This window comes from Danio aesculapii, chromosome 19 (assembly GCF_903798145.1).
Source record: "Danio aesculapii chromosome 19, fDanAes4.1, whole genome shotgun sequence".
In the NCBI taxonomy this organism is placed as follows: Eukaryota; Metazoa; Chordata; class Actinopteri; order Cypriniformes; family Danionidae; genus Danio; species Danio aesculapii.
In genome coordinates, this window is record NC_079453.1 from 28,208,776 (window position 1) to 28,233,784 (window position 25,009).

Consider the following 25,009-nt stretch of genomic DNA (forward strand, 5'->3'; position numbering starts at 1 on the left):
AAAAACAAATAATTTTTTTACTTGTTCAAACTACTTATTTAAAATGAGCTAAAACAACACAATTCTTGAGATTTCATTAGGAAAACTTAATTTTTTTATGTTCAATCCAAATAAATTTGTTACAAGTGTAAAGTTAAATTATTCGATTTGTGTTGGGACAAATGCCACGTCAAATGACAACATCGAGCCAACATCTTAAACCAGCGTCATATTGACGTAAAATACTGACATCAAATACTTATTCATCAGTATGGCAACCAAAATCCAACATCTGATAGACGTCATATTGGTAACGTCCACACAACATCAAGCTGTAATATCATTAGACGTTGATATTTGGTTGATTTTAGCTTGTGTGGGAAAGTGAAAAAAATCCCACGTCGATCCAACATCTTAAACCAACGTCATATAGACGTCAATTACTTATATTTATTCATTAGGTATGGCAACCAAAATCCAATGTCTGATAGATGCCATATTGGTAATGTCCACACAACATCAAGCTGTAACATCATTAGATATTGATATTTGGTTGATTTTAGGTTGTGTTGGAAAGTGACCAAAATCCAACATCGAGCCAACATCTTAAACCAACGTCATATTGATGTCAAATACTGACATTTATTTGTCAGGTTTGACAACCAAAATCTATTGTCTGGTGTCATCATGGTAACATCCACACAAAATTAAGCTGTAACATGATTAGACATTAATATTTGGTTGATTTTAGGTTGGATGTTGGACACTGACGTCAGCCTGATGTTAGGACGTCAACCCGATTTTCATTTCCAAACAAAATGCAACGTCCCCACGACGTTGGGGTACATCATCAATCTAATGTAATGTTGATGTCCTGTGCCTGCTGGGATGTCTGAATTCATAGTATTTGAAAAACAGTAAGCAAGATGACCAACTACTTATCGCAAGATTCTGAAGTGCATTCAATTGATACTTTAAGAAAATTTAAGAATGAGCGTAAAGCGATGCACTTGATTCAGAAATGTGATAATGGCAGATGTAGGATGTCCAAATTCTACTCATACTACTAAGTTGCAAAGTACCTATTTATAGTAGTAGTATGTGATTTCGGACGCAGATATATTGATCAAATATAAAGGTTAAATGTAATATAAAATCAGATGTAAATGTAAAAAAATGCACCATGTCATCATCACATTTTCTAAAGATGCTAATACGATGTGATGGTATTAGACTTAAACTCAAAGTATACTTCATTTTTTAGCGTACAGTCAATATTCAGCATACTCCACTTGATAGCATGTGTGCTTTTTCTCTCCAAAAATTATGAACAATGAGATCGCTGTACTTGTATAAAAGAGCTATGGACAAGCATGTGTTTGTGAACATGGTTAGTCTTCAGTAGTATACTGATGTTCCACCTCTTCCGTTTCCATCTGCGAGATGGTCCAGATCAGTGTTGACACCTTGTGGAGAAAATACGTAGTTCAAAAATAATTCAAAGAGCACGTACAAGTGTAATTTAAAATATGATGCACAATATTCACATACTGTACTGTTTGGTAATCTTGTGTGTGGATTTTAATGTGTACGTAAAAAATACTTTGGTCTTTAGATCTATATGGTGTGTATGTCAATATATATGTTTGAATTCAATATGTTGTTTACCCAATTGTGAGTAAATTGCTCAGTCATTCTTATTCGGTTTGAGATTTCTGTTGTATTTAAACAACCTGCGGGTAATGGTAGGTAATATGGATTCAGAAATACTCACAAAAAAATGTAGCTACAATTTTTTTTTTTGTCAAAGTAGCTACAATATGATTTTCTTTATCTAAAAAAATCTTGTTTCCGTGAGGATGTTTTGAGCATGTCATTTTTTACACAATCCCCCAAGTCAAAATCAGCTGAGGGTTACTCATTTTAAAGTTGTTATTGTTCCCGGTTTGTGTGGTTTTCAGATCTGACGACTCGCCCAATGACGCAAACAAAAGACTCTCAAGCCTCCTGTGCATAACCTCCCATGAATCATGGCAAGTGTCGAAATCAAAACGAACCAAACAACGAAACAAAGGCTGTAAAATTGAGGACCACGCATCAAAGGTAGCTTATCTTTCTCCCCGTTTACCCGTGTCCCCCGTTTCATTTTATCCCAGTCCCTCCATCATCCCGGACTCACTTGTAGAGGAGCTGCAGGCGTCCGGGATGGCAGTTGTTGCGGTTGATCTTGCCATCAGGCTGGTATAAGGGGGAGGAGTTGGAGAAGGAGTGGTTGTCGGAGGAAGGCAGCGGGTATCCTGGAGGCGGGAGGAGAGATTTGGGATCGTTCTGTGGACTGGGAATAGATGGAGAGCTGTGGTTCTGATTGGAGGTGGGCCGCTTCCTGGAGCGCAGGGCCTGCCGCTCTGACAGCTGGTTTCTCAGCTCTGATACTCGCTCCTCTTTCTGTTGGAAAGAAAACAAGAGGATGATGGAGAAAATTGAAAGTATTAAAATATATATCTATGCAGAAACCAGGGAGAAAAGGAAGATGAAAGTCAATATGACAGCCTGTCGCTTCTCTCATGACATCTATTGCGTCAGACAGGACAGGGCCAAACTTAGAATTTAAGAAAATGTAAGAAATTTGAACTGAAATCTGCAACATGACCCACAATTGAATTGGGCTGACAGGAAGTAGTCAGAGCAAAAGGGATTTTCCTTTTAGTATTTTGTTAGCTACATAATCTCAACTGAAATTAAAAGGTGATTTGGTTTTTGATTATACTAGCTGAAAACGTCTTAGCATCTCAGTAGCCGTCATAGGCTAGGTGGTGTAAATGTATTTACTGTATGTCTATTTACATTGTCAGTGGAAGGCATAGGATCCAAAAAACTTTGTCCAATCAAAATGTTAAGTCTGAACATTATGATAGGCTGCCTATCTGCCTGTCAACATGTGGATTTGTATACCTCTGAGCTCCCTGTTCACACACTAAGGTCATGTCATCAGAGCAAACACAATATCCAGGGCGTGTGTCCACCGAAACAGCTGAAAATGCCTGCGCTCTTCTGCAGCGCTGCATTTACCTTTGAGTTAAATATTCTCTAACTGCCAGGACATATAATGGGCAAACAGCATCTCATCACACTGCTGGTGTTCTAAAAATGCAGTGCTCTCATTGAAAACAACTAAAAACATTTCCATGCCTCAGAATAAACACTTTGGTGGACACGCATACTTATGTTGTTACTGTAATATGCTCTTTGAACTGTATTTTTTTTACCCACTGTTGAATGAAATATGAGGTAATCTCTCCCTCATCTTTTCACTTCTGTTCTCTGGTCTGCTACTTCCTGTGTGTGTGATCTTTAGCTTTAGCGACTGCTAGCCTCTCTGATGGCCTACCTCAAGGCTGATTTATACCTGACGAGTTCGCTTAAGTGCACGCGGCATCTGTGACGTCATCACGATGTTTGCAGAGGTTTGCTTTGGGTGCGCGTGACATGATTTCGGCTGGCGGAGCGCACAAATTTTATTTGTTTTGAAGAGATTTTGTCTGAAACAGGAACGACTTTACAGACATCTTTATGATCCAGTCATGCGTGATCATGGGGATAATCAGATGGCCAATAATTCTTGGCTAGAAATTGCAACAACAGTTGGAAAGGAGGGAAGTTTTTGTTTAAAAGTTTAGAAAATCTTGAGGGATAAGTTTGTTAAAGGCAAAAGAGACTAAAATTGGCGATTCATGTGGTTTTAATAAACAATTACAGGATATGTTTTTCCACCATTCATAGGTTTGAAACTGTTGTAAATATTACAATTTTGAATTTAAAAAAAATTATAGATACAAAACTAAAATGAAGTAATATTACTTCTTTGATAACTGGAAAGGAAAGTTTGAACCTATCAGTTTAGAATATGTTGATTGATGCCCTGTTTTTCTAGGATTTATTGGTGATAATGGTCAGGAATGTTGGGGGCATTATTGCCTTTTTAGCATATAAGTAGAGGACAGAAACTAGCCAGACAGTAATGTGTGAATTGTATAGTGCGCCTAATAATTTTTTTTTTTAATTTTACGTATTTATTAATAAGTGTACTTTTTTCCTTTTATTCTTTCCATAATAAAAATTAATTTGTAGAGCAACCTAAGTTCAGTTGTGTTTAATATTTTGATAAACTTTAATAGGTAGAACTGTCTGAGAAATGAAATCACAAAAGTAAGTGATGCATAAAAGTTTGAATTAAAAAAGCATGAATGGTTATAAAAATCTTTATAATCATTAATAATTCATACAAATAATTTGTTTAAACATATTGTTAATGATATGACGTAGTTCCGGAAACTTTTCTACTTCTCTGTTTATCCGTCTGACTTTACGGTCGGTTTCTTTTGACCGCCCCCTGTCGTTTTAAAGAATATCACAACGGCGAACGCATCAAGTACAAAAGCCTTATCCATTTCGTGAGTTGTGCAGTTAGCGGAGGTCTGCGACATGGTGCCAGGCGAAAGTATAAATCAGCCTTTACAATGTAAAACATTGCTGTAAAATTTACAGTATTACAGGCAATTTTTAAATACTGTAAAATTTAAAAGTGCCCTGTATTAACATTTACAATTGTGCTGTACATCAGTATTTACAGTATTAACTAATATAAAAATATTAGATAAAAGCTAGAAATAGAACATGGCAACTTACAGAAAAGAAAGAAAGTTTAAAGTCATCTAATGACTAAAACTACCGTGAAATAAATGTAGATGCATCAAATATATTTACAATATACTAGAGGGAATGGAGATTTTCTGCACATTCACAATAAAGATTTGATGACTGTTATCAAATCTTAGGGCTCTCCACCTGCAAAATCTAATTTATTCTGTGATAAAATGTATTATTGTCTTTAATTCTGTTCTCAAAGTCAGAAACAGTCATTGGAAACTGTGTTTAGTATATTTACTTTCAGATTAAGGTATCCTGGAATACAATTTTATGATTCCTAGTAGCATACATTATACCACTGATCTTTATGAAAGCATCAGTTATGTACATGTGAAATGAAGGGTGCGTCTCTTTAGCTTCCAAGGTCGTGAATCAGTAGGTCATGTACACAAATTCAGGCACTGATACAGTAAAGGACAGTGATGAGTTTGATTCACTAGACATTGTGACATGAGAACATCGTCATTGTACATCAAAACTGGAATAGCAGAACTAAAATTTTTCGTATACTAATTTTACAAAATTTTAAAATGTACATTATAGCTAAATACTTTGTTTCATATACCAGCAACATTTCAACCATTAAACAATTATAAATGTTTGCTAGATTGTTCCTAACCTATCTAACTTGGTTCATATAAATAATCAAAAAAACTAAAATAAATAATAATGTGTTTGTCATTGGGTTTGATGATTTGGTTCACGTAATTCATAACTCACACTTCAGAACATCCGTTAATGGATAGTAGGACTTTTCAGTGCACTGGAAGAATTTTGCAACTGAGACAGCACTAAAATGATCTGGGGTCATGTTCTTTAAAAAATTTGTAAAGAAGGAAGGATGGATTTATGGATAAATGAAGTGTGCTGTGTGTTGGTGACACTGCACCTCCTGGATGATCTTCTGCAGCTCTTTGTTCTCTCTCTCCAACTGGCGGGATTTCTCTTCATCGTTGTTGTTTGTAGATGAGCCCGTCTTCATCGTCTCCTGCTGGTCTGACTGCCATTCGCCTCGAGTGATGAGTCTCCGCATCTACAACAGACACACATAACAATATTACTGCACATAATATAATATAATATAATATAATATAATATAATATAATATAATATAATATAATATAATATAATATAATATAATATAATATAATATAATATAATATAATAAAATATAATATAATATAATATAATATAATATAATATAATATAATATAATATAATAATATAATATAATATAATATAATATAATATAATATAATATAATATAATATAATATAATATAATAAAATATAATGTAATATAATATAATAAAATATAATATAATAAAATATAATATAATGTAATATAATAAAATATAATGTAATATAATATAATATAATATAATATAATATAATATAATATAATATAATATAATATAATATAATAAAATATAATGTAATATAATATAATATAATATAATAAAATATAATATAATATAATATAATATAATATAATATAATATAATATAATAAAATATAATATAATAAAATATAATATAATATAATATAATATAATATAATATAATATAATATAATATAATATAATATAATAAAATATAATATAATATAATATAATATAATATAATATAATATAATATAATATAATAAAATATAATATAATATAATATAATATAATATAATATAATATAATATAATATAATATAATATAATATAATATAATATAATAAAATATAATGTAATATAATATAATAAAATATAATATAATAAAATATAATATAATGTAATATAATAAAATATAATATAATGTAATATAATATAATATAATATAATATAATATAATATAATATAATATAATATAATATAATAAAATATAATGTAATATAATATAATATAATATAATATAATATAATAAAATATAATATAATATAATATAATAAAATATAATATAATAAAATATAATATAATATAATATAATATAATATAATAAAATATAATATAATATAATATAATATAATATAATATAATATAATATAATATAATATAATAAAATATAATATAATATAATATAATATAATATAATATAATATAATATAATATAATATAATATAATATAATATATAATATAATATAATAAAATATAATACAAAGGGGTTAAAGTAAGGGAGTAAAGTTAGGCTGGATTTTTATGTTAGATTTGGAATAATCCGATTGGCTAGCTGATGATTACCAATAGGGACCAGCTGCGGTCAATCATATCATGTGCTCCTCTCAAAATTAGTTTGTGAAACTTCACTTATTATATAGTGTACTTAAAAGCTGAAATACAACAATCTATCAATAATATAATATAATATAATATAATAAAATATAATATAATATAATAAAATATAATATAATATAATATAATATAATATAATATAATATAATATAATATAATAAAATATAATATAATATAATATAATATAATATAATATAATATAATAAAATATAATATAATATAATATAATATAATATAATATAATATAATATAATATAATATAATATAATATAATATAATATAATAAAATATAATAAAATATAATACAAAGGGGTTAAAGTAAGGGAGTAAAGTTAGGCTGGATTTTTATGTTAGATTTGGAATAATCCGATTGGCTAGCTGATGATTACCAATAGGGACCAGCTGCGGTCAATCATATCATGTGCTCCTCTCGAAATTAGTTTGTGAAACTTCACTTATTATATAGTGTACTTAAAAGCTGAAATACAACAATCTATCAATATTAGTTAAAAAGATTTGAACAAATGATCAACACATTGAAATAAGTAAGCTGACGCAAAATAGTAAAATAAAAATATATATAACAGCTATGGGAAAAAACTTTTATTTGTATTTGCTAGATTTATTATGTATGTATTTGAGTTAAATGATATGGTCTGTATGGTAGGTATGGGTCTGATAAAAATGTTTACAAATTAAAATGAAAATCAGGGTAATTTAAAAAACTAATTTAGATTAAGTCCACATAGATTATCTATAAAGATTATGTACATGGAAGTACATAAAAATATTATTCATTTTATAGATCATTTCTATGTGGTCATGTCATTGGCCTGTGAACATTTCCTGCTTGTTATTAAACTATTTCATAACTGTTACAAGAGGCAATTCACTCAACTTAATGTTAAAACAGTTATCATAACATTATTTATCAATATGTGGCTCTTTTCGGATTCTCAGAAGCTATAGAAATAAAAATTGTTAAACAGGAAGTACATTGGTAAACTAGACGCATAGGTTCAACCCCAGCACAACTAAAGCTATAATAACCAAGAAGTAGGTAGCACATTATTATTGATGTAACAAGCTAATGTATTTATCTAAATAAATTGTACTATTATCATTATTTTTGTTTTATTGTTAATTTTTTATAAAATTTTTTATTACTCCGTCTTCTGTTATCCGTTTTACAAGAAAAGTGGTTATGTTTATGTATGGGTGGGATGGGCGAGGGGTGTCGGGGTTGAATGTTTACAAAAGTGTTCAAAAAGAAAAAAGCAAAAATTGGACATTTGTATACAACAAATGCTATCCACTTGTGTTCAATAAATAAAGTTTATAAAAAAAAAAAAAAACAGGAAGTACATTGGAACCATTTTTATTGTTTACAAAAAAATGGTCTATATAGATGTCTTTATAAAAATACCACATAAGAGGACTGGATGAAGACATGCGAGGAAGCTCAATCACTAACAATGAACACTCGTCAGAAACTGTTACAATGTAAGTGGCCTATGAGGATTTACATAACTCCAGTTTATTGCATAAATATAATGAAAATATTCCATGCAGGGACCTTAAAGTAACGCTGTATCACTGTATATTGGGATGTAAAGGAATACAGAACTTTTGGAAAGGTGTGAAACTAAATATTCTTGAGGTTAATATCCCGATGTCTCCTTTATTTTTTTAATTTCACTTATATCTCAAGAAGATCAAGTTAAAAAAGACAGAGCATATATTTATAAATATATACGTATTCTGCATGCAAAACGGCTTATTTCTTTAAATTGGAAAAGTATACGTGCACCAAATATAGGCCGTTGACTGAAAGAGATGGTAACGAACATGTCAATGGAAAAAATAACTTATATATTAATAAATAAATACGTAAATTTTGATAGAGTTTGGGGACCTTTTATGTTTTTTTTAAAAGGTGGTGGATTTGAAAATGTTTTACTAGAAGATTAGTAAAAGAGGTGATTGTATTCTCATGTAAAATACAGAGAAGCCTTTTGTTTTGTTTGTTCATTTGATTGCTTGTTGGTTTAAGTTATATCTGGCACACGGAAATGTGTATGTACATATTAAAATATAATAAAAAGGAATTGGGGAAATAAATACCACCAAAAAAATAAAACAACAAAAACAAAAGTACAAAAATTACAAAAAAGTTAAAACTAAATGTGCCAGTCCTGAACTATGTACTAAATGAATACACAAGAAAATATAAGCCAAAAGAATTCAAATTTCAATACATTTCAATAATAGTACTAAAATAACACATGTCTGTATGTACAACATGCAAATAATCAAGACTTTTCCAAAACATGATGAATGATGGCTTCTTTATGCATATAAGTGCTCTTAATAACGGCTGTATGATGTTAGTGTCTTCACTGTCATCTCTTTCATGTTCTCTGGAGAAGTGTAATAACACCTGTCCACTTCACTGACACTGATTACAGCACTTCTCCATTCAGCGCGCTTTAAGACTTCACATGTCACACATTAACACGCGTCTTTGATCACTCTCTCCGCTGCTCTAGTTATCCGGCATTAATATTCATAGCTCTAATGCAATATTTACAGTACGGCTCCTGCTTGTTTTGAGAAGATGATCCTCTGTTGTACCTTGGGGACGAAGAGAACGACCAGAGTGATGTAGACGGAGAAGATAATGGCCAGAGATGCGAAGGCGAATGAGGCGTCCTGTTTCGAGGACAGAATCATGGTGACAGGAGCCGTTATCATACACAACACCTGAAAGAGAGAAGAACAGCACTTACAAAACACATTTTTGGGCATTTTACAGTACTATAGAGTTGTTATTGTTGATGAAACTAAACTAAACTAAACTAAACTAAACTAAACTAAACTAAACTAAACTAAACTAAACTAAACTAAACTAAACTAAACTAAACTAAACTAAACTAAACTAAACTAAACATATATACATAATTGAGTACACCCCATTTTGAAAATGAATATTTTAATCCATTTCTCAGTGAAAATAGGCAATGTATTTTGGTGCATTTAAAAAAACAGATTTATTAAACAGATATATTTATTTAAACAATATTTTAGTCACCAAACATATTTAGAAATTGAAAGATAATACAATTAAATTCAAGCAAAATATTGCAAAAACAAATTGCAACCTACAAAATTTCAACAAAATTTTCAATTTTTTTGCTTCTCTTGATTTTTCCTCTCTTTGAAATTTGTATATAATATTTTTGTCTAAAACACATAATTTTTGGTGTAGTAGTTTTTGGACCGTTATCGTAAGTTATTTTGTTAGATAAGCTCCAGATTTGGCTTCAGTAGTGACTAATCTAATTATATGCACAAATATAATATTGTATAGCTTCCCATTAAAAATATGAATTTAAAAAATAGATTTGTGAGGGGGGTACTTATATATGCTGATCACTGTGTATATATATATATATATATATATATATATATATATATATATATATATATATATATATATAAAACGGAGGCCAGCTAGCAAAGTGTTATGTAGGTAAATGTCACTCCTCAAAAAGTGCTACAACAAGAGATGCTAGAAGCCATGGTCTTTAGCCTCCTTAGCACTTTGCTTGCTGGACTTCGTTACACTCACCCTCTAAACCTCACTCCCATCCTGGACGAGCCCCCACGTCTACTGCACTCAACCCATTCTGAGCTGGGATCAAAATGCCGATTTTTTGCATGGGAGTCGGTTGCTCTAACAAGGAGGCTAAGCTCTAACTTGTGTCACTAGAGCACCTTTTGAGGTTAGAGGAGTGAGGTTTACCTGCATAGCACTTCGCTAGCTAGTCTCTCTCTCTCTCTCTCTCTCTCTCTATATATATATATATATATATATATATATATATATATATATATATATATGTATATATATATATATATGTAAAATAATAATGGTCAAACCGTGCATACACATGACAAAACTAATTGTTTTATGATAATTATGATAATACTATGATTTATGATAATATATTTATACTGCATAATATGATGTAATATTATAATTTGAAGTAATGCTAAATATACAATTTTTCAAGTAAAATTTACTTTAATTTTTATACAATAATTTCTCTTTCAGCATATGCTAAGATTACCATAACATTACGTTTTTATAATGTTTTTAATACTTTATGGCTGAAATCCTGGGTACGAGACAACACTTAGCAATAAAATATTTACATCAAAGGCTTTTGATCAATGATGAAGGCTTGATGATACATTAAAAAAAATCCTTTTTAATCTGATGTTCATAAAATAAAGAATAACTTCTGCAGGCAGAGGAGAGGAGAACAGAAACCGGGAGAGAAAGAAGTCTAAGTCGATAAATATCGATCTTCAGTCAGTCATATCTCACAAAAACTACAACAAAAAAATCCCATCCAGGATAGCAAAAAGCAAATGTTGCATGGCATCAACAGAGGTGATCTTTATTTTGCAGGGTCATTAGTTATTTGGACAGGGCAGAAAGTGCACCGACGTCTCTGTAAATCAAAGCAGTTTTACAGCTGGACTAACAGTGATAGCCCGAGGCTCGTCTGAATCACACCACAGCAGAGCCGTTTTGATGGATGAAAATCTGCACGCTCGCTGTGTTAAAATGGCCATTCTGAATAATGCACGCAGTAAGCGAACCCTCGTTCATTGCCATTAAATGGAAGCCAGCAGCCAAGACATTCTTCAAAACAGCTTTCCTTACGCAAAGGACAAAGGCAGTCATATGGCTCAACATGAGGATGAGTAAATGATGACATGAGGATGAGTAAATAATGACAGACTGTCAATTCTGTACATCTTCAAGTCCGTATGATTGGCAATCCTTCTGTGAAACGTGAAGGGGGATATTTTAATTAACCTCTGAAGATTTTTTCCATAAATTTATTAAATGATGATCACGACTCCTCAAATTCTACGAAGCAGGAAATGAAATCCCATAAAATATTCTAGCTTCTAGTTAGAAAATATAAATCGAGTAGAAGGAGCAAAGAAAAAGTCAGTCACTGTTTATTTCATCCGGGTTATTTTTAGGTGCACTTTTCCTGCAAAATCAGAACTCATATCGCTTTATCTATTTTCTAGAAAAATAAGTTACTCACACATTTTTTTACAAAACCACTCATAATGGTTCATTTTTGAGCTCAAACAAGCTTTTTATTGATGTATGGGGTTAGGATAAGACAATGTTTAGCTAAGATACGACCATTTGATATTATTGTGGTGCAAAAAACTAAACAAAAGAAAACTATTTTGAGAAACTCACCTTTAAAGTTGTTCAAATTAAACTCTTAGAAATGTACATTACTAATAAAACATTGAGTTTTTATACATTTACACTAGGAAATTTACAAAATATCTTCATAGAACATGATATCTACTTATATCTACTGATATATTCTAATGATTTTTAACAGAAAAAAATGTACAATCCATGATGAGATCTATTTTTGGGTACTTCCACTCCCACAAATATACTCATACAACAACACAAGACTGGCTTTGTGATCCAGGGTCACATGTTTTTTAGTTCCCCTCAAAAAGGAATGACAATAAAAGTAATATTATATATTATAATAATAAAAGTAAAACTTTTTATAATAGCATTCACTGTGAATGCTTCACACAAATACAGAGACTCTTTCAATCTCTTAATGTGTTTAGCTTGCTTGACATTAAATGCATAAGTCACGTTAGAATATGAGGCTACTAAATACATCCAAAAAGTTTATGATACACAGAAACTAGGAAAGAACTTTCATTTTTCACCCGAAAGAGAAAAACGTTCAGTAATTTGCAACCCAGACTCATTATTAATACGTACCTGTGTATACATTTCTGGAGATTGTAAAATTTGTCCCAGAATGTATGTTTTGTTAATGTTTTTTTCGTGAATCCACCAGAGGCCGCTGTGTATGATTTTTCAGATCTCAAATTGGAGGCAAGAGGTTCAGCTGTTAGCATCAACGACGCCATACCACCCTGTAGCATTTGTTTTAAAGACAAAATGTAGCCATATGTAGCTCTGGTTACATAATTCATGCTCTATAGAAATATATAGGGGGGTACGTTTTCACAATGAGCCCCAAAAAAAGGGTATGCATGCTCTGCAGAAAAGCTAACTCCTTTCAAACAGCATGGCGAAAAGATATTTTAATGTAGTATACTTGTTCCTGTTGCTTTCATTAGCACCACTGTGCTGCAATGCATGTAAAATACCCCACAAAGCCACTTCACTCAATCTCCGTCAGTAAAATTTAACTTTCAATAAATTGTGGTTGGCGACGCAGTGGCGCAGTAGATAGTGCTGTCGACTCACAGCAAGTAGGTCGCTGGTTTGAGCCTCGGCTGGGTCAGTTGGCGTTTCTGCGTGGAGTTTGCATGTTCTCCCTGCGTTCGCGTGGGTTTCCTCCGGGTGCTCCGGCTTCCCCCACAGTCCAAATATATGCGGTACAGGTGAATTGGGAAGGCTAAATTGTCTGTAGTGTGTGAGTGAGTGTATGGATGTTTCCCAGAGATGGGTTGCGGCTGGAAGGGCATCTGCTGCGTAAAAAGTGCTGGATAAGTTGGCGGTTCATTCTGCTGTGGCGACCCCGGATTAATAAAGGGACTTAGCCGAAAGGAAAATGAATGAATAAATTGTGGTTATTTTAAAGGCTTATTTTTTTTAACCAGTACAACTGAATTTATTAGGTGTGTCCTAAATCGCATACTTATGCACTACTCTACACCATTTTGTAGTATAAATAGTGTAAGTATTGCGTTCAAACTGAAAACTTAAAATAATAAGTGCACTTTAATTACCCGGATAATGCACTTATTCAATGGGTAAAATGAAGTGTGGAATGTTGGACACTTCACGCATTCAACGGCCGCTGCTTTGCTCACGTAGCGGGAGGGGTGGAGCTTATGGGCACTCATGTTGGATTACTTTGGATTGTGAAAGAAAAATTCTCCTACAAGAGTGATTATAGCGCCTCCTGATGATGAATGCGGTTATACACACGGCAGGTATTATTTGGTAGTTCTGTCATTTATTTTACTAATTTGGCAACTGTCAAACATCATCAGGTTTGAATTTCCGCTTAGTAAAAAAACTTAGTGTTCTATTTGGAACAACACTACATACAGTACATATACTATGCTGTTGAGTGGGTAAGTGGATAAGTGTATAGTGTATAGTGTGCCATTTCGGACGCAGCTATTGAGTTAAATTTGAAAAGTATTACAAAATTACTTTATATTATTTAATAAAAAAATAAATAATTACTACAAAGAACTTTTGGATTTGGTTTTCGTCAACCAGACAAAGTGCAACCAGATTTATTGGCTTCGTTTTTTTTTCCCGATGCATCCCTAATAGAAGCTACTAAAAGCGATGTATTGTGCATGCCAACAGTTGCTAATGTCAGTATGTTGAGCAACACACAAGCACAATAATACTTACAGTAAGACTTATAAATCAGAAAACATGCTAACAATAATGCATTAGCTCAGTTTATTCTATTCTTGAGTTGAGTGTCAAAGAAGTCCGCGAAATGTGAATTCAATAAATCTTATCAGTTTCCTGTGAACAGGTGGTCTCTGATTGCCTTTATTATTATCCTCAGAACAGCTGAAATTCTAAAAAGCGATGGAGTTCGTAATGACATGGCAGATGGCATCTGAAATCATTTCTTTCGCAGAATGGGCATTTGCTGAGGGCCAGGAGTCAGTCTGCGACTCGGAAAGAAGAGAGTGAGAGAATAAAGATTAAAATGCAAAATTTGGCCCCTTGCTGATCTAAAGTCTCTCCCTCAATTTGAGCTTAAATTGGGTTCAGAGCATAATGGTTAATCCTCGGAGGCCGAGATGAAGAGAAACACACTGCTTTAAATTAAAAGCCTACAATGAAATAGCTGATTGACAAAAGCTTTGTGGTTCACTTCCAATCACGCTCCACCATAGAAAACAGACCAAAAGCCTTTATGGTGAATGCTGCGTATTTACCCTACATATCGAGTGTGTTATCAGCGCGCCATGTGTTGATTTCTTGACTCGTAAGCCGATGAAATGCTAAAGTGGAACAGATGAGATGACGATGAGCAAAAACAAACAACTTTCAACAATACTGAGGGACCACTTTACTTGAGATTTGAGTTCCAGTACTGTCAAAGTGACATGTAAGCTTATTCTCTGTGATGAGGGAAGCTTTTCCCCAACCCCCTCCCCGTTCCCTGTCCTCTGGAAATCTCTGCATCCCTGGACAGCATTCGAGATGGCAGGCTCAGGCACTTCACTTCCATCAAATCTAGCAGAGCTTCACTGAAGAGCTTTAGGCATGTTCTTCCTGCTTATGATTGTGTTGTGACACACAACAGCTCCAGACGGACGCTGCGTCCAATTCACACGCCAACTCCCAGCTAAACTTGAGCAACGGAAAGAAAAAAAAACCCTCTACGGTGCTATTTCAGTCACGTCAGTCCAAAGTCTCTACCTTTTAATTGGACAATATTTGGGTGACAACTGACATTTCAAATGTCACCCAAGGTGCTCTTTAAAAAATCCGCAGGGTAAAGTTTAAAAAGACGAACAGACTCACCGAGACGTTGTAGATGGCCATCCCAACAGCTCGATGATCGTTAATTTTTTCAGTGGACACAGACTTGGTTTCATACGCCAGGAAAATACCCAGAAGCAGCAGCAGACCTTTATAGCCATACACGACACCTAAATGGCAAAACAGATAAAAAATAAAACACAGGTTCCATCTTAAATCACTTAAACTGTCACTACTGATGGAGCCAATGTTAGTGCATATCAAAATACTTTTTGCTTGATTACCTACAGTGTTTGTTTCTGAAGAGGAAATGAAATTGAATTGATCAAATGTGACTATTATGGACTCTATTTTAATGATTAAGTGCATGGTCTAAAGCGCACTGTGCAGGTGCACTTAGGGTATATCTGGATCCACAATTGCTATGTTAAGGAAGGTAAAAATGGTCAGCGAGGCTGCGCATGATATAAAAGGGTTGTTGTTATTCTCTTAATGAAGTGTGTTTAGCTGCAATTTCCATTAAACCAATCAGAGTCTCATCTCCCATTCCCTTTAAGAGTGTGTTGCAGTCAAGCCATGGCGGATTTGTTATTTACTTTGTAAACGGAAAATCAAAATGTGCCATTAGCAAGGAAACAGATTTACAATTAGCCAATGTCATCCATTATTACTGCAAACAAGTAGGCGGGCTAATTTTGACACATGCAATGACTATTCATTATGAAATGAAGCATTTTATATTTAAAGAAATGTGTGCGCTGCTGTGCATCTCTGTGTGTGTAATAAGCAACATGCTGTGGACTCTCCTATAGGCGCATTTCACTTATTTATTAATTTTTCTTCGGCTTAGTCCCTTTATTCATCAGGGGTCGCCACAGTGGAATGAACCGCCATCTTATCCAGCATATGTTTTACACAGCGGATGCAAACCAGTACTGTAAAACACCCATTTTAGCTCACCTAATTCACCTATACTCCATGTCTTTGGACTGTAGGAGGAAACCCACGCGAACACGAGGAGAACATGCAAACTCCACACAGAAACACCAAATTGACCCAGTCGGGGCTCGAACCAGCGACCTTCTTGCTGTGGCATTTCACTTATGTGCTATTTAAATAAATAAATCAATCAATCAATCAATCAAAAAAAAAAAAACACTCTGATATTGATTGTTGGTGCATTGCCTCGAAATAGTAATGTCCCCTAACACACTTTCTTTCAGACCAGCATATCCAGACTGTCTCGGGTGTATGATAAGGCCAAAAATTGTTTAAACACACATCAGAACTGTGTCTCTCTTATGTTTGTGCGCAGTAATAATAACCGTCACACATAACAAGAAATCACAGTGAAAATGTACAAGCCTTGACATGTTTTGTCAGATCTTGCTTGAAAAAAGAACAAGAAGTCAATAATAAACCAAAATGAAATTTACAAACTTTATTTTGAAAATAAAAACATGATATTGTTGTAAATTAAGTGACTTAATTTGATGCACATCAGAAATGGTTTTTGCCTCTGCAAGTATGCTATACTGGGGCATCAAGGTGGCGCAGTGGGTAGCACCATCGCCTCACAGCAAGAAGGTCGTTGGTTCGAGTCTCGGCTGGGCCAGCTGGTGTTTCTGTGTGGAGTTTGCATGTTCTCCCCGTGTTCGCGTGGGTTTCCTCCGGGTGCTCCAGTTTTCCCCACAATTCCAAAGACATGCACTATAAGTGAATTGGGTAAGCTAAATTTTCCCTAGTGTATGTGTCTGAATGAGTGTGTATGGATGTTTCTGGAAGGGCATCCGCTGCGTAAAACATAAGCCTGATAAGTTGGCGGTTCATTCCGCTGTGGCAAACCCCAGATTAATAAAGGGACTAAGCTGAAAAGGAAATAAATGAATGAATGTGTGCAATACTAACCAACTGTGTTTAGCAAGAAATCACAGTGAACATCATACAAGCCTCAACTCATCTGTGTTCTCAAAAAACAAAAACAAATCAGCAAACAAGAACTAGCCGATTATAAACCTCAAATTCTTTACATTAAATATAATATCAAATTATCACTACTTACACCAGGCCACTCTAATAAATCCATAAATTTGAATAATGTATGAGCCAGTAGCTAAACAACAAGCCCAGGGATGCTTATAATATGTGGACCTGGCAACTCTGCACTCTCTGTGAAGCAGCCTGTAAAGCATAAACAAAACACGACACCTCTGTCATCTGTGGTTTAGTTCAAACTGCAGAACAACAAGGGTTCAGAAATACACTACCGGACAAAAGTCTTGTTGCCTATCCAAGCTTTAAGAACAACATATAGTAACCTGACTTCTAGTTGATCATTTGGTATCAGAAGTGGCTCATATGAAAGACAAAGGCCTCTAGATTACACTTATTTTACCAAAATAAAATATGATCATGCCTTGATTTTTAAATATTTCATTAGGACAATAAGGCCTGATTTTGCTTAGACAAAAGTCTTGTCACATAACAGAAATAATGTACAGAATAGAATATAAAGTCATGCTGCTGTGGAAGAAGAATGAATATTGTGTATGACTCCCATGAGCTTGGACGATTGCATCCATACATCTCTGCAATGACTCAAATAACTTACTAATTAAGTCATCTGGAATGGCAAAGAAAGCGTTCTTTCAGGACTCCCAGAGTTCATCAAGATTCTTTGGATTCATCTTCAATGCCTCCTTTTTCATCTTACCCCAGACATGCTCAATAATGTTCATGTCTGGTGACTGGGCTGGCCAATCCTGGAGCACCATGACCTTCTTTGCTTTCAGGAACTTTGATGTGGAAGCTGAAGTATGAGAAGGAGCGCTATCCTGCTGAAGAATTTGCCCTCTCCTGTGGTTTGTAATGCAATGGGCTGCACAAATGTCTTGATACCTCAGGCTGTTGATGTTATCATCCACTCTGCAGATCTCTCGCACGCCCCCATACTGAATGTAACCCCAAACCATGACTTTTCCTTCACCATACTTGACAGATTTATGCGAGAATTTTGGATCCATCCTCTTTTCTAAATGATCAACTAGAAGTCAAGTTATTAATTGTTGCTCTCACAGCTGGGTTCGACAACAAAACTTTTGTAAGGTACCTTAGTGGATACCAAACACACAAGATGACTGAACATTTCTATGGTGTCAATAATCGCTATTTCCTGAGAAAGTCATGTGTTTTAACACCCACTCACATTTAAATCTATCACCCCTGAAACTTCACAGAGTGAGTGCAGCACACATTTTTACTACATTTTACCAAGCTTCTTTAATTTCTATTTGGTTTATTACAACTGGCGGTTGCTTGTCCATTATTTATCATCACCTTCTCGTCTGGCCATTAAATCCTCAGTAAACACTGCAGCTGTAATGAAGGTCGCAGACGTGGGGGTGTAGATTTAATTTAACTGAGCGCTCGCAAAAAACGGCTCACTTCAAGTTCATTTGAACTTGGATGTGACAAAAAAATGGAGCTATCAGTGTGAGTGAGCTGTTTACTATGTAATTAGTCCATCCCTTTCCACCGGTTTGATGCATTTAGGCCAATGCAAACATGATAGGTGAACATTATCATGCTGACAGGATAATCAGTCAGCCACAGACACAGCCTGATCTCATGACTTTTGCCTGCATCCAGCCATTCATCCCACACATTCATGACACATCATACGCTGATAAAAATACTGGTTTAGGATTAACTTTAAATCTGTTTTATTTATAAATTGCTAGCAAACTTTATATATAATTGCAGATAAATTGTACATTGAGTTATATGAACCTTTAATGTAGACAATTTGAAACAGAATTATTATGTAATTTGTACATCAATTATGTAAACTAGTACATCTAGTTTTACATTTTTTTTTTCATCTTTTGATACAAATGAATACCGTATCATTGCGGTTTGCGATACACCAAAACTTATATCTTAATATTTTTGAAAATTTGATGACAGTTTAGTATAAGTACTAATTCTCACTATTATTTAGTGGCTTACTGCCTGCCTTTTATTCAGATATATAATAGCTGTTTATTAGAATTTAAAAAATACATACTTTGCATGGTCTTATTCTACATCCATGACACCCCAAAATACCTAAATTTAACTACTACCATAATATATATTAATTAACAGTGCATTCGGGGTTTATTGCAGCAAATGTAAAAGTTAAATGGGTTTTTAATAGCGAGAATTTTGCATTCAATTAAAGTGTGACTAAAGAGATTGTTGATAATAATTAAATGCTATATTGCTGAGTGTATTTTTGTGCATAAGTATTAATAATAAGTATTATTATTATCATATATGCGCTACTCAGTTCACAGCAGTGACATAAATTTAGTTAAATATTCACCACCTTGAATTGATATCTGGGGGACTTTTATGAATATAAGGGTATTTGAATATATTTATTGCACAATATATATATATATATATATATATATATATATATATATATATATATATATATATATATATATATATATATATATATATATATATATATATATATATATATATATATATATATATATATATATATATATATATATATATATTTTATGCACAATTAATTTATGTAAATTTAAATTTTCATGGATCTAACACTTTATTTAAACTCCATCCCATAAGGACTCAATAAAGAAAACGATGTTTACTATAAATGTACAACAATCATGTTGTGCTACTTGCTTCAACCTCAACTCTTTTGCACAATATTAAACCTTAAATACCTCTCTTGCACAATATCCTGCACCACATTGTTCAGTCTCATGTAAAAGTACTTGTGTAGCCTGTCTTATATGTATAGTTAAGTGTCTTACAGTATTTGCAAGTTCCCCTTTGGGAGGGGAACTTCAATGCTATGTGGAAACTTCCACTATGGGGATTTCGTCAGAATCCGAACATCTGAAAGAGTATATAAACGGGCCAATGAAATGCCAATGAGTTGGTAGCATCAGCATGCACAGCTGGTGCTACTTACCATTAATCTTCGAATATAAGTGCCGCACGTGCCAAGGTGAGGCATCCTTTTCGCTTCAAATCCTTTCACAAAGCTTCTGAGAGAGTTGATGAGGGTTTCTCCAGCTATTTCTACAGAGAGAGAGAGAACGAGAAAGCGGGCTGCTTCTCCTGGTCCAGAGTGTGTGATATGTGGCGGCAGACAGTTGAGCTGGGTTTCTCCCTTGCCTGGCATTTCTTGTGTTCGGTCCTCCAGAGCGGTTTGTATTGTTGCTAAGTTCCCTAAACTTCTTTTTCAAGATGTTGTTCCAACTGTGTGTTTCTGGATGCGGTGGTTTCCTGTCCCCGGATGATGGGCACGAGTACTGCGTTTCATGTCTGGGGGTCCAGCATGTCAATGCGGTGCTCGCGGGCAGTTCATGCCGTCACTGTGATGGCATGTCTATTGCGCAGCTAAGATCGCAGCTTGCTCTTGTAAAAGGGCGACCCACCCCAGTTGTCCCGCGCACTGCGACTGGCACTCGGGCAGATCTGAGGGTTCCAGTGGGAGTAAATCCGCCGCCCCCGGGCTCGCAGACCTCCCGCTCCTCCAAGCGCTTCATCCAAGCTTCGAGCGGAGGAAGCGATCCATCTAACCAGATGGTAGCCCTTTTGCTCAATGACACCGGGAATCAGACATCCACCGCTGCATCGGAGGGTGGGCTGTTACTGTCTGATGAGGATCCGGAACCCAGATCGGTTTAACCCCCAGCCCCGCGGCTGGACCGACTGGATGGGTGTTACGTGAAGGATACTAAGAAGGCCAGACCTTCAAAGCCTCCCATCCCCTTCTTCCAGGAGGTGCACAGTAGGCTTACGCAGTATTGGAGGGCACCTGTTTCTGCCCGATCTGCGTGTGCCTCCTGGCGCGCTGGCACACACCGAGTGACTATCACTGCGGTGTGTCGCCACACCCTAAGCCCTTGGAACGACCCTGCATTCCTACAGGTCGGATTGCCTCTAGGACAGGCGTGCAGACATGTTATCGTTTCGACAGATGCTTCCAGCACTGTGTTGTGGGCATGCAGCTGCGGGCCTGTAGGAAGGAACCCAGTTGCATTTGCATATCAATTGCCTGGAGCTTTTGGCAGTGTTTCTCATTTTGCGTCGTCTTTTACCAGTGCTAGAGGGGCAACATGTGCTGGTCATGATGGACAGCTGGGCAACGTTGGCGTATATCGACCGCATGGGGGTTATCCACTCTCACCGCATGTCTCAGCTTGCTCACCGTCTGGTCCTCTGGAGTCATACGTGGCTGAAATCGCAGCGCGCCATTCATATTTCGGGCGAGCTCAACCATGCAGCCAATGCGCTCTCACGGCAGCCTCTACGTCAAGAAGAATGGAGACTCCACCTCGAGTCGGTCCAGCTGATATGTGCGAGCTTCGGGGAAGCCCAGGTAAACCTGTTTGCTTCTTCCAAGAACACTCATTGCCGGTGTTACTTTTCCCTGACCGAGGGCTCCCTCGGCACGGATGCACTGGCCCACAGCTGGCCTCGGGGCATGCGCAAATATGCATATCCCCCAGTGAGCCTGCTTGCACAGTTACTGTGCAAGGTCAGGGAGGAAGAGGAGCAAGTCTTGCTAGTTGCCCGTCTCTGACCCAACCGGACCTGGATATCAGAACGGTCCCTCCTCGCGATAGGCAGATCCCTTTGAGAAAAGACTTCCTCTCTCAGGGACAAGGCTCCATCTGGCACCCTCGCCCAGATTTTTGGAACCTGCACGTGTGGTCCCTATATGCAGCAAGGAAGACTTAGGTAACCTACCGATGGCAGTGGTTAATACCATCACTAGGGTTAGAGCTTCCTCTACGAGGCATGCCTACACCCTGAAGTGGAGTCTATTCACCGAGTTGTGCGCTTCTGGTCGAGAAGATCCCCGAACTTGCCAGATCAGCATTGTGCTTTCTTTCCTTCAGGATAGGTTGGAGCACAGACTGTCGTCCTCCACACTGAAGGTTTACGTGGCTGCCATCTCCGCTAACCATGATGCACCGTGGGAAGGCATAACCTCATCATCCGGTTCCTTAGAGGCATGAGACAATTAAATCCACCCTGCCCCCCTCTCATGCCCTCTTGGGATCTCACTGTAGTGCTTACGAGCATGCGCGGAGATCTGTTCGAACCACTTGACTCAGTATTCTTGAGATTTCTGTCCCTGAAGACAGCTCTGCTGGTTGCGTTGCGTCAATTAAGAGGGTCGGGGACATGAAAGCATTTTCGGTCAGTGACTCGTGCCTAGAATTCGGGCCGGCCTACTCTCACGTTGTCCTGAGACCCCGGCCTGGATATATGGCCAAGGATCCAACCACACCGTTTAAGGACAAGGTAGTTAGCCTGCAAGCGCTGCACAAGGAGGAAGCAGACCCAGCCCTTTCATTACTGTGTCCTGTTCACGCTTTTCGAATTTATGTGGACTGCACTTAGAACTTTAGATCCTCTGAGCAGCTCTTTGTCTGTTATGGTGGTTATGGTATCTAAACAGAGGTTGGCTCACTGGATAGTGGATGCCATTTCCCTCGCTTACCAGAGCCAGGGCGAACCGTGTCCCCTAGGAGTTATAGCGCACTCGACTCGAAGCATCGCATTCCTTTTGGGCGCGTGCACGTGGCGCCCGCAGAGCTGCGGATTGGGCAACACCTAACACATTTGCAAAATTTTATAATCTGTGAGTGGAGCCTGTTTCCTCAAGGGAATTAGGAAACTTTGGTGATTGAGGAAAAATTAGGTTAAGGTGTTTTAAAGGTGCTTGCTGCACCTTTCTCTCTAACACAGAGGTAAGTGCGCATTCTCGCTTGTCAGTTGAGTACCCCACTTGGTAAACCCTGCAGAGGCCCCACAGCATCTGACTCAGCGGAGGAGTCAGGCCCGTTATGTTGTTGGCATGCCCCCTGGTCAGCCTGCGTTCTGGGAATAGGTGCCTGCTATGTGCCATTCCTACTGGCGATCCCATTTGCACACTCAGCCACGATGCAGTCCCCCTTCCTAGGCAGGTTCGTGTCTTCCCTCCCTGCTAACCATCTTTTTCATATGAGTACTCCCCCTTTTCAGGACTAGTCCATATGTCTTCTTGCTATCAGGTCTCCCCACTTAGGCAGCAGGTGGCCTCCACAGCATCCTCCTTATTAGGACTGTACGCTTTCCCAACGTACTGTTGTATTAAAAATCCTACAATTAACTAGATGCATTACGACTGCCAAAAAATATATCTAAATCTGTAAAACTTCTGTATAAGTGGGATAAGTAAGGGCCAGGGAACACGTTGGAAGACCACGCCTCTGGTGATGCAGGTGCGCTCACGCTCTTGGCTTGGCATAACCTCTCATTGGGGTGGTGTTTTCCATACATTTCCCATAGTGGAAGTTTCCACATAGCATTAAAGTTCCCCTACCAAAGGGGAACGCTCTGGTTACAAGGGTAACCCTCGTTCCCCGAGGTGGCAAAGGAAATGCTATGTTCCTTCGTTACAATGATTGCCCCTTAGCTGTTGGGCGTGAAAGGCTCTTCAGCTAGAAAAGGATGCCTCAGCTTGGCATGTGTGGCGCTTATATTGCAAGATTTATTGTACGTAGCGCCAGCTGTGCATACCGCCGCTGCCATCTCACTGGCATTTCATTGGCTCATTTATATACTCTTTCAGATGATTGGATTCCCATAGTGGAAGTTTCCACATTGCATTTACGTTCCCCCTTCGGAGAATGAGGGTTACCTTAGTAACCGAAGCGTTATGCACAGTGTGGAAATATAAATTATAGAATCTAGTTCCAAATTAACAATAATTTATATATACCGGAGAAGTTATATTCTTTTGTTTTAAATAATCATTTTTTTTTTATATAATCTAGTTTCAGTGATGTTTATATAAAAGTCACATTTTATGGTTTTTAATTATCTCATTTCATTAAAAACTCTAGCTAGGGTGTAAGAGACATTAAAATCTCTTGCTTCCTGAGCACTGGTTGAGCCAAAGTGATGCAAATGCTAAAGGCAGGGTCTCAACGACTCTTCCTTTGTATTTGGATAATACTTTCAGGCCAAAGAAAAACCTTTTGTTGATAAACTTGTGTGGTCAGTGGCTTGGCACATTTTTTATTTACAATCTATCTACTTCATTTGCATGCTTTGTTTTGCCATCTCCACCTAGATTTGAGTTGATTTGATTTTAGACCTGTGAAAAACTTGCAGACTGCAGACTTGTAACAGATTCCCATAGACTCCTGGACTGGGTTCTCATTTATGTATTTTTTTTTTACATCAAAAGTTTTTTTTAATAGCTTTTATGTTCAGTGTTGTGTTTGTATTCATGATTAATTATATAACACTGTTGTCAGCGAAACAACATTTCATTCCTCTGTATGTCCACACATGTGGAATGACAAAAACACTCAACTTCATTTGACTTGACTTAAAATCAAATAGCAAATTAGATTACAGCTTTAATTTGCCCAAAGTATCCAAACT

At 36.0% G+C, this 25,009-nt stretch overlaps 1 protein-coding gene across 2 annotated transcripts in view; it reads right to left on the bottom strand.

Annotated features, from left to right (window-relative positions):
* Window positions 1–258: 258 nt before the first annotated feature.
* gabbr1b (gamma-aminobutyric acid (GABA) B receptor, 1b) overlaps window positions 259–25,009 on the bottom strand; it is a 226,353-nt gene continuing 201,602 nt past the window's right edge. For both annotated transcript variants that reach the window (XM_056480451.1, XM_056480450.1), the window contains exons 21-25: window positions 15,575–15,702; window positions 9,598–9,726; window positions 5,576–5,719; window positions 2,159–2,424; window positions 259–1,445 (exon numbers count right to left, since the gene is read on the bottom strand). In XM_056480451.1, the coding sequence (XP_056336426.1) occupies window positions 1,433–1,445; window positions 2,159–2,424; window positions 5,576–5,719; window positions 9,598–9,726; window positions 15,575–15,702 (680 nt within the window). In that variant the 3' untranslated portion in view covers window positions 259–1,432. The remainder of the gene's footprint in view (window positions 1,446–2,158; window positions 2,425–5,575; window positions 5,720–9,597; window positions 9,727–15,574; window positions 15,703–25,009) is intronic.